Source organism: Euprymna scolopes, chromosome 44 (genome assembly GCF_053919585.1).
Source record: "Euprymna scolopes isolate OS-2025 chromosome 44, ASM5391958v1, whole genome shotgun sequence".
Taxonomy (NCBI): Eukaryota; Metazoa; Mollusca; class Cephalopoda; order Sepiida; family Sepiolidae; genus Euprymna; species Euprymna scolopes.
The window spans coordinates 12,847,104-12,865,319 of record NC_136525.1 but is presented as its reverse complement, the minus strand read 5'-3'; the positions used below and the strand labels follow the sequence as shown (position 1 = coordinate 12,865,319).

General features: G+C 33.1%; 2 protein-coding genes across 5 annotated transcripts in view; one reads left to right on the top strand and one right to left on the bottom strand.

Moving 5' to 3' along the window:
* LOC145268693 (uncharacterized) overlaps window positions 1–18,216 on the top strand; it is a 102,465-nt gene that overhangs the window by 32,504 nt on the left and 51,745 nt on the right. The window contains exon 1 of one of the 4 annotated variants that reach the window (XM_080124215.1): window positions 7,894–9,108. The exons of 1 other annotated variant lie outside the window; for it this stretch is intronic. The gene's annotated coding sequence lies outside the window, so the exon portion shown is untranslated. Of the gene's footprint in view, window positions 1–7,893; window positions 9,109–18,216 lie in introns of those variants that run through there. 2 more of the 4 variants (XM_080124214.1, XM_080124212.1) reach the window with 2 other exon arrangements.
* Window positions 5,468–6,007, bottom strand: LOC145268599 (uncharacterized). The gene has a single exon (XM_080124047.1). It carries the CDS (start codon window positions 6,005–6,007, stop codon window positions 5,468–5,470), a length of 540 nt encoding a protein of 179 aa, XP_079980173.1.

Sequence of the window (18,216 nt, the reverse complement as noted above, 5' to 3'; positions counted from 1 at the left end):
TAGTTGGATGGTTGCAAACTGCGTTCAGTATTATTAAAAGGCAGACAAGTACATACAGTTGAGAGGATACAATTGATCAAGAAGTGCTGCTTATGATACAAGAAGTGAAACAAAATGGACCCCCGTAAAAGGAGAATGGCATATAAAAAGGAGCCATGAAGGGGTAATATGGAGTGACGTTATTATTGGAAATAGGATGAGAGACTGATGAAGATGCTGCTTGGCTACGAAAAAAGGATGATAGCACTCATATCAATGTTGCGGAACTCAATGCTATGATGAAAGGCATCAATCTGGTTTTAAAATGGGAGCAACAGTGGCATCATGGATTAAATCAGAGGTGTCTGGTGATAAGTGGATCAAGACGAAAGGAGCAGCGGAGATACTTATTAAGCGTCGACTTAGAGCTCTTGGAGACTTGATCCGAGAATTCAGACTGAAGGTAATTGTCACTTTGGTTCCATTGCAGAAAGATAAAGCAGACAGGCTGATCAGAGTGAAAGAAAACTGGTGTGTTGTGCAGTAGAGCACCTAAAAGACCTGCATAAGATGCATCATTTTGGAAAGGAACAGAGTTTATGCCTCGAAAGAAAGGTGAATCCACACATCATAATGCAAAAATGTCCAAGAGGTGGTGGAACAATCCTGGGAATGTCAATCAACTGACCCTGTGTCGGTAGGACACAAAAAAGGGGAATCGCATGTTGAAGAAAATTGGCGGCGACTGGCTATTGATATCATGCATTATCAACATGAACCGTATTTAACTATGATTGACTGCGGGCCTGGGAGAGTAGCGATATGGCAGAAAATCATAAATAAAATGGCAGAAGAGGTTAAGAGAGTTGTCGAGGAGTTTTTTATGGAAAGGGGGCCTGTAGAAAAGGTGTTGGTCGATAATGGTATGTCTTTCTGTCCGGAAGTTTTTAGAGACTTGTGCGCAGAAGTTCAAGTGTAATGTGAACAGACATCTTGCTGCTCGACTCTCTACATATCTACTTCAAAGTGGCACTGAAATTTTAATTAAAACAAAATTTTTTTTTTTTTTAATTGAGATGAGCACTCACCTTCTGGTCACCTATTGATCATTGTTTTTGTTTGATATTTTGAAAATTTTTATTTTCTTATTTCAATGCCGAGTTTTTAATGGTTATAATTTTTAAAAATTTTTGAAAAATTCCAAAAGCTATAAAAAAAGAAAAGTTATATGGGAATAACTGATGACGTCATCAAGCAGCTTTTGGCGCCGGTAACATTTTATACCTAATTATTTGTCTAGGAATGCGCTCTGTCTATGGGAAATTTCATGATTAGAAACGGTTGAAGAGGGGAGCAGAAAGAGGAAGGAACTTTGACAATTATAAGATCTTTGACAGTTATAAGACAGTTATAAGATATATATATATATAAAGTGAAATTGTCTGTCTGTCTGTGTACATTTCCCTATCAAAGTACTTTGTCAATTTTCATTCTAAAGACTCGAGATTTAACATAAGGAGTATTGAGATTCGGGGAAATCTTTCTAATCGGTTTTCTGCTAGAAACTTGGCTGTCAAGGGGTCAAAGTTCAACGATTTGACCTTTGCAGACTCTACCAAACTCCTCCGCCAATTTTGGGTGTAAACACTTGAAATTTTGAATGTAGGTTACCTGCACATTTCAAACTTTTTAATATATATATATATATATATATATATATATACATATGCACATAAAGTTATGAACAGTACATAGGGCCCAAGCAAAGCCGGCCTGAACTTGAAATAAGGCTAGTCATTGGAAGGCGTATAATGACTTTGCAAAAATGTTGATGAAAAAAAAACTGACTCCTCCTTGTAAAAAAACGACGTTGAAGGTGAAAGAATGGACGTTTTTGGCCAATTTTTGGATATTTGTTGGCCGAGAGATTGTGCTTTCAAACAATTCCAATTTTGTGAGTGTTCATCGTGTGTGTCGAAAGTTTTTAGCGGATATACGTACAAACACACAGACAGGTGAGATTTATATAATGGAAAATTAGCAGGTGTACCCAGCGTTGCCCAGGCCATATAAAAAAAGAAGTTTCATTTGACTAATGATTTTTGTTTTATTTTAATTATTTTTACTGTGCAATAATTTACATTAGTTTGAAAAAAGATGAAATCCACCGCTGTCGGCCCACTGCTACGAATTAAGAACAGAGGCATGGGATTGAGAAAATAAAAAGTTTTAAGTGGTTACGATTTCAAAAAAAAACTATTTGTGATTTATGTAGGTAATAATTCAAGCCTCAGCTAAATCAGCCGGCAATAAAACAAAATTCGAAATCAGAAAACATGATTTTTGTTTTAATTTAAATTAACTGCCATTAGGAAAATTTGCTCTGTTTTGAGCCAAGTAAATAATACAAAGTCCAAAACAAAAAATATTTTAAAAAAATAGTCTTTCAGTCTTGTTTAAATGCAAAAGCTTAGAGAAATAAACGTTTTCAAAAATATGTTACAAATAAAAAAAAAAAAGCAAAACGTCGACAGTAAGGTGGGCGCGAACGCGAAAACATGTAGTTCTGAGACAGCCCTCTAACCCATTTGGCTACAACGGCAGTCACACCATGACGGTGCAAATTTATGTAGATAACATGTCCGTTAGGTGAAATGCAGATGTTAAAATTGTTTAGGCGATTTTACGTGACCCCCCCCCCATTAGATTTTTGCAGTCGTTAAGTGAATATTTTCTTCTGAACTTCACATAATATGAGTCCGAGTCCCTGTTATTTAAGACAGCACCAGACTCATTTGCTTTGGATTTCAAAAGTTTTAGTTTACATACATCGATACATACATACATACATACATACATACATACATACATGATGGCAGCCACTCTTTCTCGAGTATTGCTATTATTTAATATATCTCTGGCTCAAATGACGCAAACATGAGCGCAACTAGCAGCACGTGCTAGACGGTCACCTCTATGAACCTTCTATAGTCCAGCACATCCACTGATGACCGGGATCAAGCTGTGGTGCACTGAACACCTACCAGACCCTGGAAATTCCAGAGCCTTTATTGCCATTCATGCCCATATCTGCATCAGTCCTCATTGAATATCCGTTTGCTGTTTCAGGTTACAGCTAGCCTTTTTGTTATCGAGATACTGATTGCAAAGTGTGTATTCCATTAAATATCAAGTAATGCTTCTGTTTGAAGCTTTTTATAGTGAGGAAAGACTTTGCACCGAGACAATCCCACTCTCTAAACAACTGCAACATTGAACCAACAAGAAGAGCAAGTCAACATCATTGGAAACAGCAGTTGCCACAGGTTTTATATTAGGGTTTTCCTGCTTCTAGAGAGATTGCCTTCACCACGGCTTACGGGAGCCCTCTTCATCCACCATGCCATTTGATCCATGACTGGGACTTAGGTTGCTGGGCACCAGAGCATACTCTACACGTCGGTGGGACATGTATGCCGCAGCTGACAGAGTCTAAGCTCCTCTGGAGGTTTCTGTCAGGGTTACCTCACCCTTAGCCTTTGGTTAAAAGAACCTTGGCCCACAAGGCAGTGGAGGTCCAGTTATATGGCGCAGGACACTCGTCTGCATGGCAGTGGTCATGACGTACACATGGGGTTGATTTGTCTGGGAGAAGCATAGAAAGACGCTAAGACATCTGTGTGCTTTCAACACACATTCACACCAGAGTTTGACCACCACATACATACATACATACATGATGATTTCAACGTCTTGTCAGACGAGTGCCACTCCCTCAGACATTTAAAATCCATGAGCCCAAATGCCTGAGGGAGTATCTATACACAGATGATGTTACAGAGTCTTAGCTTTGTACAACAGCTAAGTCTCTCTCTCGGTTCAAAATGTTGATATGAGATCCAGCAACAAGCAAGAGCAAGATAGCCAGCAACAAGTTAAACTGCAGACCAGCTTAATGCGGATACTGGTCTCCCACTTGATGGTTTTTTTAAATCCGAGATTTGCTTCTTCTGGGAAGGTTGCCTTCACCACGGCTTACGGGAGCCCTCTCCACCCCAACACACACATACATACACACAAACACACACGGTGCTAGTTGGCCGTTGGCCCCGAAAAGGGTTCATTCGCCCTTTGGAAGGTCTTGTTTTTAATCCTTCAGGGAGACTAGCCACCGTCCTCACCAAACAAGTCTGGTGAGGGAACCAGTTTAGTCGCCATACATACATACATACATACACACTGACAGATATCTCTCCTTTAATAGTAAATATATAATTTAATAGTAAGTATAATAGAAAGAAAGAACAGAAGATTCTGTCCATTTGGAACATCACCAACATCACACACATGCCTGATAAACTTTACGTGGTCCATTGATCTACCATTACTATTTTTGAAATGAAACAAGACAGATTAGTTATCTCCCCTGTAATCATACACACTCGTCGGTTTGTTAATTAAGTAAAACTTGAAATGCAATTCGGAAACTATTTTCATTAATAATTACTTTTCTACTTTATTATCCTAATTTTTGGATATTTTACTAATTTCAACATGACAATTAAATAAGTATACCACTGGTTTTAATTGAAATTTAATATTTTGATTTTCGTTCTTATTTTGAAGAGGTCCTTAAACTATATCCGATGGTGAGGCCCCACCTTGCGGGCCTTGGGGAGTGTGGAGCTACCCTTTAATTGCCATTGCTCCCAGGTCCACTCTGACCCGGAGTGGTAGTACCTGTTAGGGTCCCAATTATGGGTTAAATCGAAACTGACTTGAAAAAAAAAACAAAGATATTCTATTAAAAAATTTTTCTTCAAAATAACTGGATTTGGCATTAAATAACCTGAAAAGGGTTGATATGCCGTAAAACAAAAACAATCAACCAACTTATTTTGAAGAAACACCAATCAACATCATCTTGCGGCCTCAACCGAGATTGAACTCACTACACCCTTCCAGTATTCCCTATCTGTCATAGCACCAAAAGATCTTCCTTGGAGATAAATGTATCTCGTTGTATCCTATCTGGAAAAGTTAACTTTCGTGATCGATTGCGAAATGATGGATGCCTCCACAGTACAAATGATGAAACAAGTTCGTCTGTGGCACGTGCACAATGCCCAGCAAACTGAACTCGTCTTTTTTTTTTTTTTTTTTTTTTTTTTTTTACATGGAAGTCACCACTTATCAAGGCCCGGATGCCACTCAGGGATAAGGGTCGTCTTTTACAAACTGAGGTTGATACTCTCGGTAAGTCTCCATATATCATTTCTAGTGTTGGGTGGTTTCACTATCAGAGATTGAATACTCTTTTCAAAAGATGTGTGTAACATTCATCCAAATGACGCTGTTGTTTTGCTGAAAGAGTCAAAGTTTTAGACCGATAGAGTAAGATTGGCTCAATAAGTACGCAGAAAACTTGGATTTTGAATTTGCAAGCAAGATTTGATTTGCAGATCTTCTCCATTTTGTTACAGTCAGTTCATGCCATGCCGTTTCTAATGTTAAAGTCTTTCTCAGAGTTCCTGATGTATGACCCTAGATGCTTGTAGTCCTCAACACATTTGAGGATGTTTTTTGTGAGGGTTTTAATTTTGTGGTTGTTGCGAATGTTAATTGGGATACTCTCAGTCTTGGTAGCATTCAGATGAAGCCCTGTACAGTTTGCTGCTGATTCAAGAGATAGGAGTGCTTGGGCGCTAATGAGATTGTCAGACAACAGCGCAATGTCATCAACAAAATCAGCATCGGTGATGTAAAGTGCAGGATTACATGAGCTTCTTCTCGGTTGATACATCAGTCCATTGTCATTGATTGTATCCACAGAGACACGCATAATGTCTATTGCAATGAAGAAAAGGAAAGGTGCAAGTGTATCACCTTGGAGAATACCAGCCAGAATGTCAAAAGGTTTTGTTTCACCATCTGGGGCCAGGACAGTGGCCTGAGTGTTTGTATACAATACTTTCATTGCTTCAATGATTTCTACTGGTATGCCATAGAGTTCAAGAATTTTGAACATAGTCTCACGGTTGACTGAGTCGAAAACTTTGAAGTCCACAAAGATAAGAGCTGCAGTTTTATTGCAGAATGTGATTTCCTCAATTATTCTTCACAACGTGAAGATTTGTTGAAGGGCGACCTAGGCGGAAACCATTTTGGTTTTTGCATAGAATTGTCTCTACTTCAGGGCAAATACGATTTAGATGAAGCTTGTTATAGATTTTTGCTGCTATGGGAAGCAACAAAATAACCGTGATAATTCGTTGGTAGTGTCAAATCACTCTGTTTGGGAATGGGAATGATTTGCGATCGTAACCAGATTGTTGGTGAAACGTGGCTGGTCTTTGCATAGTTACACAGGTCGAGAATTAATTGATGAAAGATAGGGTCCTTCCACAAGATGACTGGAATCTTGTCTGGACCAAAAGCTTTGTTCATTGTCTTCATTAGAACACATTTTCTAACTCTGCAATGGTGTGCTCTCTTGTTGGTATGTTCAAAGTATTACTAACTTGAATTTTTGGGAGGGACGCGCGGTCTGGCAGATTTGCGGAATTACCTAGGAGGTTTTTTTAAAATGAGAAAGCCAGTTACCAAGCTGTTGCTCGCAGCTGTCACCTTTGATTGTTGGTGGTAAGTTTTGATTCCTTTCCCACTAGTCCATTTATAGTTTTTCAGAGTATTGTTCATTGATATGAAGATGGAAATGTCAGCTATTTTCCCATTAAAGAAGCACCAAAAGGTGTTTCTATATTATAACAACGCAAAAATATTGAATTTAAAGTAAAACAAATGGTACCTACATAATTTTTATGTTGCAAGTAGTAATATATCCAAAAATTACAGAAAACGATGAGGCAGAAAAATAATTATTTGTGAAAAAAAAGTTCCGATATGAACAGTTTGATAAATTTACATGCTGGTTTGGACATATTGGGTCACGTGACGTAAACAAAAGGGGAAGTAACTTAGTTGAAAGCAGACAGTTGTTCAGTAGGGACTGCCAAAATTCACCACAGAATTACCCCGTCCTATATGTTACACGATGTAACTTTATTATAAATTAATATTATCAGTATAACTTTTGTACCATTTAAAAGAAGGGCAAAATAAACCAGTAATAATTTAAAAAAAAAATTTTTTCATCGAACGAAAATAATGAAATTGTAAGACGAAAATCGTGTTTACATAATTGGCGCTTTAAAATAACGGTCCCATGTAGTAGACATTCCGAACGTGAAAACATACCCATATTTAATAAATCTAGCAAGAATCAACTAATGGTCAGATTTTCGTGAAATTTTCGATACTTATCCATTTTAGAATAAAATTACATATAAAATGCAGTTTTCGTAAAATATACGAAGGCAAATATTTTTTAGTGCGTGCCCCCCCCACTATTTATTTTTGCGAAATTCGAACAAAATATATTTAAATCTATTGAAATTTCTATTTATTATGAAACATAAGAGTTCAAATAAGTAAAAAATATTTATTTTTTATAAATTTAAATACACATTGAACAAAAATTTACCTTGAAGTTGCAATTAAAAAATTGATAAACTTAATATTGTTTTTTTTAATAGCGTTTTTTCGAGTATATACTATAATCAGTTGAATTGCCAAGAAAAAGAAACTTCGTAAACATTAATTAATTTTTAAAAGATTAAAACGATTAAAATTCCATTATTTCAAAATGTTCCGTTACAACATAGATTTTTAATTGTGTTCAATTTTTTTTTTAAATATTAAGTTTTAATATAAACATGACTTGTCAGCTATTTTATCACCAGATTAAAACCAATTTGAAAATATTATTTCGCAAATATTAAGCATTTTGTAGGCCCCCCCCCTCATATTTTGTTGTCATTTTTACCAAACAAAATATGGAACTCCGTAGGTAACCAAATGAACATTCAGTAAAACCGTATTTCATATTTAATATACAAATGTTTATAATATTATTAATCGTTAAACTGTAAATCTTAAAACCTAACAAAATTATAACAAAGATTAATTGTTAATTGCAGTCTAAAGAAGATAAACAAAGGTTTTAAAAAATCATTAAGTCGTTTCTGCTTTTCCATAGTTCGTATAGTTAACACGAATCTGACGTCACGGAAATATGCGGTCCATTTTTCACAATCGTTTGGCAGTCCCTATTGTCCAGAAAACAAAAATAAACATAACATGCTTACATAATTTGTGAATTTGCAAAAAGTAACTTTTTTTTTTTTAACTATTTGAATTTTTTTAATTACAAAATAACTGACTAAATTTGTGAGAAAATTAAAGTTAATTACCCCCCCCTGTTAACTCACCAATTCAAATGGGTACATTTAGAAACCAAATTGCTAGATTTTACAAATGTCTTTTTTCATGAATAATTATTTTTCTACATTATCGTTTTCCCTAATTTTTGGATATGTTGCTATTTGCGACATAACAATTGCGTTGGTACCGTTTGTTTTATTTGAAATTCAAGATTTTTTTTTCGGTATTATAATATGGAAGCACTCACCAAAAATTCTGTTTTCTTAATAAAACTTTTAATTAGAATGAAAACAATAAAAAATGATTCGTGTTAATTCGTAAAAGTTTTATTTGGCGATTAAAAAAAAAGTCATGAATTGGTTTGCTTGTTTTTTTTATCGCGCAAAAATGTGTCGATAATAAAAATTCCAGACGCCAAAAAAGGAATGGGAAAGAAAAAAGGGAAAAAGTGCAAGAAAAAAAGAAAACAAGAAAAAAGGAAGATAAAAAGAAAAGAAAAAGAAAAAAAAAAAGAAAAGGGGGAAAGAAAAAGGAAAAGAAAAAGGAAGGAAAAGAAAAAAGGAAGAAAAAGAACAAAAAGAAAAAGGAAAAGAAGAAATGGAAAAAGGAAAAGAAAAAAGGAGGAAAAAGAAAAAAGGAAGAAAAAGGAAAAGAAAAAAATGAAGAAGGAAAAGAAAAAAGGAAGTAAAGGAAAATGAAAAAGGAAAAATAAAAGAGAAAAGAACAAAGAAATGAAAAGGAAAAGAAAAAAGAAAGGAAAAGAAAAAAAGAAAGCGATTTCAGTTTGCTCACATCACAGCTTGTGATCTGGTCAGACACGTCAGATATACCTTTAGGGTATCTTTGGTAAGTTTTGTTTTACTTGTTTCTCTGTTAGACTAAATTGTTAAGCAAATTCCTACATTTTAACACACACACAAAAAAAAAAAAAATCCTGTATTTGTTTTGCAAAAGGAAAGGTAATTTCCTTAGTCACGCTAATTATTTTGAGTCTCTCAAAACAGCTTAAATATTTTGAAAATACGGTGCTAGGTGTATCAGAAATTTGGAGGAATTTTTGACACCCCTAACAGAAAACTGCGAATAAAATATAAAAAAAAAACTCGTAATTTCTCTTTTTAAAGTGGGTTGTCTATTTTCTGTATGGAATATACGGTACTTGTACAGTTTAGTCAAAACATTAAAAAATGAAAATATTGGGAAAAAAAGTTTAAATTGTACGTATCTGTTATGGAATGAAGTTCTCCGAAAAAAAATCACTTAATTTCATCAAGTAGTTTTTATTTTACAGCAAAAAAACACTTTATGATGATACCGAGCAAAAGGGGTAGATTTTTAGGAAGAAAAGCTAGTTATTAAAGATGAGGAGGGAGTGTCGGCGCTTTAGCTGGAGTTATCTCCCCGTGGCGTTTCTAAACTTCAAACAAAAATTAAGAAATCCAAGATGACTGCCTTCAACGCGCTGTAAAAAAACAACAAAAAAAAAACTACTCGATCAAATTAAGTGAAATTTTTTTTCGGAGATCTTCATTTCATAACTGGTATGTACAATATAACTTTATTTTTCGATATTTTAATTTTTTAATGTCGTGATTAAACCGTACAAGTACCGAATATACTTCCAAAATAAACTACTAAAGTTGTTTAAAAAATAATAGAAATATCATTTTTTATTTAAAAAAAAAAAAAAGTGTTTACAAAATATTTACAAAATGCTGGCGCGCCTTCATGCAGCCATTTTTTTTTTTACGTAATAAAATCAATTGAATTTTACGAGTTAATATTTTTTAATTTTTAAACTTTAAAAATCTATGAAAATTTTTCTATTGGTTCAATTTTTACGATATTTTCAGGGTCAATGTGAAATTTTATGCTCTTTCCAACAAACCGAATATAATATTTTAAACAAACGTTGCTTTTCAAATTCACCCCCACCCCCATTTTGAAATGTCTATTAAAATTTTAATAACTAATTTATGTACCAAAGTTTTATATATCACAAATTGAAGATAAAAGATCAATAAAGAAAATATTCTAATTTAAAACAAAAAAAGAATAGTTTTTTTTAAATTTACCTGTAAAGTCCAAAGTGTAAAACCTTCTTTTTTTTTTTAACCACGTTATTTATTTATTTTTTTTTTAAATGAAAGCTCATGTTATGCTTATATCGTCAAGTAAATACCGGACGCTGACGGCAAATTTTTCTATTTCATTCAATGTTTTCTTTTTTATGTATTTTTAAAAAAAATCAGTCTATAAAGAAGTATTAAAATATATCAATCAAAACCTCGTGTATTTCACGAAGAGAATTAAAAAAATCTGTGAACTGGATTTTTTGTTTTAGGGGAAAAATTTATAAGTGAATGTGTGTTTCTTTTTAACTAGGGAGGACGAAAAATACTAATTTTGGTTAACACACGCAATAAAAAAGAGACATTATTTATGTCCCTTTGACGAATCCATATTTGATAAATTTTGTAGTAGCAGGAGGAGCTCTTTTAACCTTGGCGTTAACCACGTTACGACCCTCTCTTAAAAAATCCTTTTATTTAAAAATTCATGGAATTTAAAATATAAATATGGATAAATTCTTAACAATGAAGAATGGAACTACTCATTTAATAGTATTTTTTTTAGATAACTAATTTTTTGGCATTTATATATATACATATATTTATAAGCAAGTCAAAATATGTTGATTTTCTTTATATTTTTTTTTTTAAAGAAAACCGCTTTAAAAAAACAAATATTGCATAATTTCCTATTAAACTTGTTATTTTTTTAAAATTTGGTCTTTACTCCTTTAATCAAAAAAAAAATTAGGGTTTGAATTACATTTTTCAAGTAGTTATAACCTTTGAAAAATATGAAGTTGAATTATTAAAGTTCTGATCATCATTTTTAATGGCCACTTTCTGATACACCTAACGGTGCATATTAAGACAATCCTGATGGCAACCCTAAAGACGACACGCTGATGAAAAGAAGCCCCCCCCCACACACACCACACAGTATTTGCTTCACAAAAAGAAAGTAATTTGCGCTATTTTACAATTTGTCATTCTTCTAAGGGAGACAACTATTTTTTAATAAGAGATTCATTTTTTTTCTATCTCATAATTTAGGACGCTAATAATGCTGTCAGTAAGTTTACACGAGCGCTTTACAAAAACATATTCTCATGTTTTTCGTTCAATTATAGATCTTGTATGGTTTTTAACAGGTGTTTCTGCAGTTTAATTAACCGCTTTTCCGTAACACGCTGACATTAACCGAGCAGAAGAACCGTTTAATATTTCACAAACATTTTGTTTGCGGTGGAGGGGCGATGAAACACGGAAGCCTCTGAGTAGTTTATTTGCTATAAATATGTTTTCACACACACAGAGCAAATAGTTAATAAAACATGTTAAAAACATATTTAATTTGAAAAGGAAACATTAAATAAGTGGATAGTCTTTAATCCGTGGAGTTTTGAAGAAATAATTTCCTTATCAGAGGGTAGGATTTAGCAAAATATATATATCAAGGCAATAGGAATGAAAATTAAATTAATACATAATATATAAATATTAATATTTATATATTATGTATTAATCTCAAACAAATAAAAAAGCTCAATGCAAACACAATAGAAAGTAGAGCTTGCCATATTGAAAAGAAATAAAAATTGTAAATTAAAATTTACAAGTAAATTTATTATTCGAAAGAATACTCCAAAAACAATTTTAAAAAATCCTCATTCTGCCGAGTTAATAAAACATGTTAAAAACACTTTGAAAAAGAGTTAAAAACATATTTAATTTGAAAAGGAAACATTAAATAAGTGGATAGTCATTAATCCGCGGAGTTCTGAAGACATACTTTCCTTCTCATCGTTGTCTTTTGCTAAGCAAAATGCGGGATCGGATTTTGCTTGCAAAAGTATTATATATATATATATATATATATATATATATATATATATATACTAGCTGTACCCTGCCACGCGTTGCTGTGGCTAAATTTGGTGTAATGGAAAATTCTAATAAAAAGAGAAAATGCATGTTTCTTATATTCTTAGTACAGCAATCCACTCTAAAAAAAAAAAATGAAAAAAATGGTACTCTTGCAGAATTGGATCCTGATCCTCAGGATTACCGTCAATCATTGCTTGGGCTCGACCAACAATCAGTGGATAAAACTAACGTTGAAACACTAAATGTTTTTTTGTTTTTTTTCTGTATACAAAAATATGAGTTAGTAATTAATATTTGAGTGATGGGGGGGGGGTTACTATACACAGATTCGAAAAAGTTGTCCAAAAACAAATGAAAGCAAAGGTAAGGTAAGTTACATTTCTACCTAACTAGATAATTGCTTAGTGTTTTTATGTAAGGTAAAATGTTTAATCAGCTGGAAAAACAGAAATGGTTGCAGACTGTTGAATACATTAAGTTTGGGAAATTAAGTTGAAAACTAAAAACTATACAATACAGTGTCAAAAATCCACCGAATATGTTACCATGACATAGGCTGACATAATCGGTGGGTTCGTGATAGTATTTTGTATAGTTTTTTAGTTTTAACTTACTTTCTCAAACTTAACATAATCAACAGTGTCCGCCACCATTTGTATCTTTCAAATACACCGATAAACACTGTTTTTCGAGCTGACTAAACGTTACATTAAATGAAAAGGGTTTGTATTAACAGATACAAAGAAGTTGTCAAAAAATGAATATATAACAAATAAATTTTATCAAAGGCAAGAAAAGTAAATGTTCTACCTAACTGGATAAGATTGTAGTGTTTTTATGTAATGTATAATGTTTAATCAGTTCAAAAACATGCAGTGTTTATCGGTATATTTGAAAAATACAAATGGCGGCAGACTGTATCGTACACATTAAGTTTGGGGAAATTTTGGGAAAATGAGTTTAAACTAAAAAACTATACAAAATACTGTTAGGAACTCACTCAATATATGTTACTGTGATGTAGGCTGACATATAATCAGTGGTTTTAAATTTTGATCGATACAGGTAACGACTTTTAAGAGTCCCTTTTAGTGATTACCTGGTTTGAGGATATTATACCACTAAATGGCAAATCTGCCCCAAAAATCTGGTATTATTTTACTTTAAGGCCCGTCTCATGTTCGTATATAACAAAATATTTTATTGTAGATTTCAGTGTACTAAAAACGAATCTGCAAACCGTTTCCATCACAAAAAGAAAGTTTTCATGATATGAAGAAATTACCTTTTCGAAAAGTGGGTGATCACTTTTAAATTTAAATTTAACTTAGAATGAGCACCCACTTTCTGGCCACCTGAGAGAGGGGCATTTTTCTGTGTGTGTGGGGGGGGGCGACCCCCCGCCCCTCCAACCAATTTAAGCAGGTAATTTTAAAGGATTTTCCAAGGGTAGAAAGAAAGCCCCCACCCCAAATATCGTGGCCACAAAGTGGGTGATCATTTTACGTTAAATTATTATGGAAAAGTGATCCTTCACTTTTTTAAACTAACATTTCTTCATATCTTGGAAACTACTCGTTTGCCTTAATTATAAAGGTTATTTTCGTTTTCAGCGACCCCGAAAACCTATAGGAGTGATAATTTTAAAGGAATTTTCGAGGATGGAGTAATTCCTCATATTTACCTTTTTTTTTCCAATAACATAAGAAATTAAGGATTAGACAAATGTATGGGGCTTACCGATCCGTACTATTTTTTAAATCGTATTTCCAAGTTCAATTAAAGTTTTTTTTTTTTATTATTCAATTGTATTCTAAATAATGTTAATGCTTCTGTACTGTTCCTTGTCTGCTTAAGTTTAATTTTTGTTATATTAAATTGTTCGGTGAAAGTCCAGAATAGTTACAAAACACCCTCTTCTCCCCATGTTAAGAATGGCTTTTTGAATAATAACATTATTATTTCAGCACGGATCAATAAGTGCACGAGTACCCAATTTCTTTAATAAAGAAAAAGCATTCATATTTTAGAATAGATGCAAAACTCCCTCCCCATGTTAAGAATAGCTTTCTAAATAACCGTATTATTTCAGCACGGTACCTTCTCTGCATAAGTACTATCTTTTGTTTATTAAACTGTTAGGTGAAAATATAAAATAGTTACAGAGCACTCTCCCTTTCCCATGTTAAGAATAGCTTTTTTAATAGCGTTATTTCAGCACAGTACCTTCTCTGCATAAGTACCATGTTTTGTTTATTAAATTGTTAGGTGAAAGTACAGTACTCATGCAGAGAGTGATCCGTGTTGAAATAATAACGTTATTATTTAAAAAGCCATTCTTAACATGGGGAGGGGAGGGTGTATTTTAACCTTACAATTGAATAAAAAAACAAAACTAATTAAACCTGGAAATACGATTTAAAAAATAGTGCGGACAAAAAAAAAACCCTGTACTTTACCAACTAATCTTATATCGAAAAACAAAAAAAACTCAAAAAGCAAGCGACAAACTTTTTTTTTGGCCTTATATCATAAAGAAAAGATGTGTAAATTAAAAAATTTGGAAGATAAACAAATGAATTATGTTTTTTTAATAGCGTTATTTCAGCACGGTATCTTCTCTGCATAAGTACCATGTTTTGTTTATTAAATTGTTAGGTGAAAGTACAGTACTCATGCAGAGAGTGATCCGTGTTGAAATAATGTTATTTAAAAAGCCATTCTTAACATGGGGAGGGTGTATTTTAACCTTACAATTGAATAAAACAACATATAAAACTAATCAAACCTGGAAATACGATTTAAAAAATAACGCGGACAAAAAAAAACCCTGTACTTTACCAACCGATCTTATATCGAAAAACAAAAAAAAAACTCAAAAAGCAAGCGACAAACTTTTTTTTGGCCTTATATAATAAAGAAAAGATGTGTAAATAAAAAAATTTGGAAGATAAACAAATGAATTATGTTTTTTTTGTTTTTTTTTTACTTATCGAGTTAACAGAAAATGAAATCTTTCGTCAATTCGTGGCTGTGAAATGAATCGAACCGGAAGTTCAGTTTTATCAACAGAACAGATTCGTAGTAACGGTTAAAAAAATATATTTATTTTATTTAATATTTTAATTTTAATAATTCGCGAGGTAAATTTATTTTAATAACATAAAAACATACCTCGACTCTAAAGATGGGTTGTCTGAAAATTTCAAATAAATTGGTAACGTAGAAATATGGTTTTATTCGTTTAGAAAGAACCAACTTTACATTTTTATATATATAGATAATAGCCAGAAGCTGAAAGTTGCCTCTAATCGACTTAAAATCACAACTCAACACGCCTCAGCTTGGATCTGGGCGAAGGAAAAAATTAAAAAAACTTCAGCATGAACAGTCGTTAGAATTGAACTAACGTCGCAGGTTAAAAAAAAAAACAAATTAAAAGGACATAAAATAATTAATATGAAAAAACATTCAAAATCAACCATTACAAAAAAACATTATTTATTTGCTTGTTTATCTATTTATGCAGCTATTTTCAGTATTTGTTTCATGTTTTATTTATTTCTCTATTATTAATATATAAAAATAATATACTTATGGACGTTCGAGATGGCATCTACAAAAAATCTCCATCGCGAATGTGGGTTATGTTCTCGCCACACAATTGTTGATTGGAAAATTTTCCTGCATGATATATGCAGGGACTATTTGCTTAGGAATCCCCGGCAGATTGGAGGCCCAACGGTAGAAATCGACGAGTCCGTTTTTAACCGCAGAAAAGAAAACGTCGGCAGACTTCGGTCTGGATACGACCCCGCCGAAAAGGAGGGTTTCTTGGTCACTGTACCATTACCAAATAGGAAGGCCGAAACCCACCTTCCACTAATAAATAAAAAGGGGTTTGTATTACTATACACATAGATTCGAAAAAGTTGTCAAAAAACAAATATATAACAAACATTATCAAAGGCAAGATAAGTTAATTTTCTATCAAACTTTTCTACAAATCCTTGTTTCTGGCGAAAAAAAATGTACAAATAATCCTTGTTCCTGCCCCCCCCCCCGCTTTTTACGTTAAAAATTGAAAAAAAAAACAAAAAACAGTTCAGACAAAAAATATATATATATATATATAATTATTTTTTTACTATAATAATTAAATACCTACAGACACTAGTGTTTCATCCTTTCCTTAAACCACGCAACAAAAAAAAAAACAAAACATGTTTTGTACCAAAAAAAAAAAATAACAGTTTGCTTGTTACCTTTTTTTTTTTCGCTGTTTATTCTTAAAAAAAAAAAAAAAATAACCCTAAAAAAAAAACACCCAACAAAAAAAAAAAACATGTTTTGTAAAAAAAAACAAATTTTGCTTGTTACCTTTTTTCGCTGTTTCTTCTTCTTCTTCATAAAAAAAAATAACTTTCTTGTATATAAAAAACACTTTACATTTACAAAAAAAAAAAAAATACAAAAAAAATTTGTTTTCCGTTACAGTAAATAAAAGTTTTAACAAATTTTACATTAAGGTAGGTTTCTCTTTTCTTGTTATGGTTTCATCGCCGACGCTCGGCTAACTCCGGCTGTTGACGTCGTTTTACGGGGCTAGCCGAGCGTCCGGTGAGTTACGTCCGGATCACTCTCTGCATAAGTACCATTTTTATTTTATTTATTTAGGTGTATATATAGTACTTGTGCATTTAACGAACCAGACGTAACTCAGCATTTGTTCGGCTTTGTCCGACGCATGACGTCAACAGCCGGATATAACCGAGCGTTGCCGATTAAGCAGACGAGAATTTCGCTATCAATTGGAAGAGTGTCACAACTCAAGAAACGCTTATTTGAAGAGAGTTAAAAAAAATTTGTTTTAAAAAGATAACTGACGAAACAATGAATATTACAAACCTTGCGGACCAGCTCCAGACCCCAAAGGCTGCACTAAACTTTTGCCAGCAACGGAAATTGTTGGCAGAAGAGAAAAGGTGTTTACATTTTGGCCAGGATTGTGTACTTGCAAAGAGAACAAGCCTTTCCGACGGTTACGGTTGGAGGTGTAGAAGTGTAACATGTCGTCGATGGACCTCCATTAGGATTGGGACCTTCTTCTCAAAATCCCGACTAACCATCGCATGTATAATAAAAATAATATACTTATGGACGTTCGAGATGGCATCTACAAAAAAATCTCCATCGCGAATGTGGGTTACGTTCTCGCCACACAATTGTGGATTGGAAAATTTCCTGCGTGATATATGCAGGGACTATTTTCTTAGGAATCCCCGGCAGATTGGAGGCCCAGGCCATAACGGTAGAAATCGACGAGTTCGTTTTTAACCGCAGAAAACACAACGTCGGCAGACTTCTGACACCGGTGGTCGGTAGTCTCACTGGTCTGGGTCTTCGGTGGATACGACCTCGCCGAAAAGGAGGGTTTCTTGGCCACTGTACCAAATAGGAACGCAGAAACCCTCGTTCCACTAATAAATAAATAAATTAAAAAAATCCTTGTTTCTGGCGAAAAAAAATGAGCAAATAATCCTTTTTCCTGTCCCCGCCAATGCTTTTTATTGCCCTTTTTTAGGCTTTTTCCATTTATTTGACATAAAGAGTTGCAAAAAAATAAATAAATAAATAAATAAATAAAATAACTTTTACGTGTTTAAGACATAGACAATGTTTTTTATGTTAAAAATTGAAAAAACAGTTCAGACAAAAAAAAAAAAGTTTGCTATTATTTAACAAAAAAAACAAACTTGTTTATATGTATTTATTTTGAAAACAGAAAACAATTCCAAACAATAATTTAAAAAAAAAAAACATAAATGAACGTCAGGTTTTTGCTTTTTACTTATTTAATTTTTTTATGTTTCTACATTTTAAAATTTCATTGTACAGTTATTTTGTTGTAGCGTTTTTTTTATTTTATCGCCAACGCTCGGTTTTATTCGGCTGTTGACGTCATGCGCCGGACAAAGCCGAGCAAATGCTGAGT

Excerpts from the sequence above, each read along its gene's own strand:
- LOC145268599 (XM_080124047.1), bottom strand. The coding sequence starts at position 6,007 with ATGTTCAAAATTCTTGAACTCTATGGCATACCAGTAGAAATCATTGAA.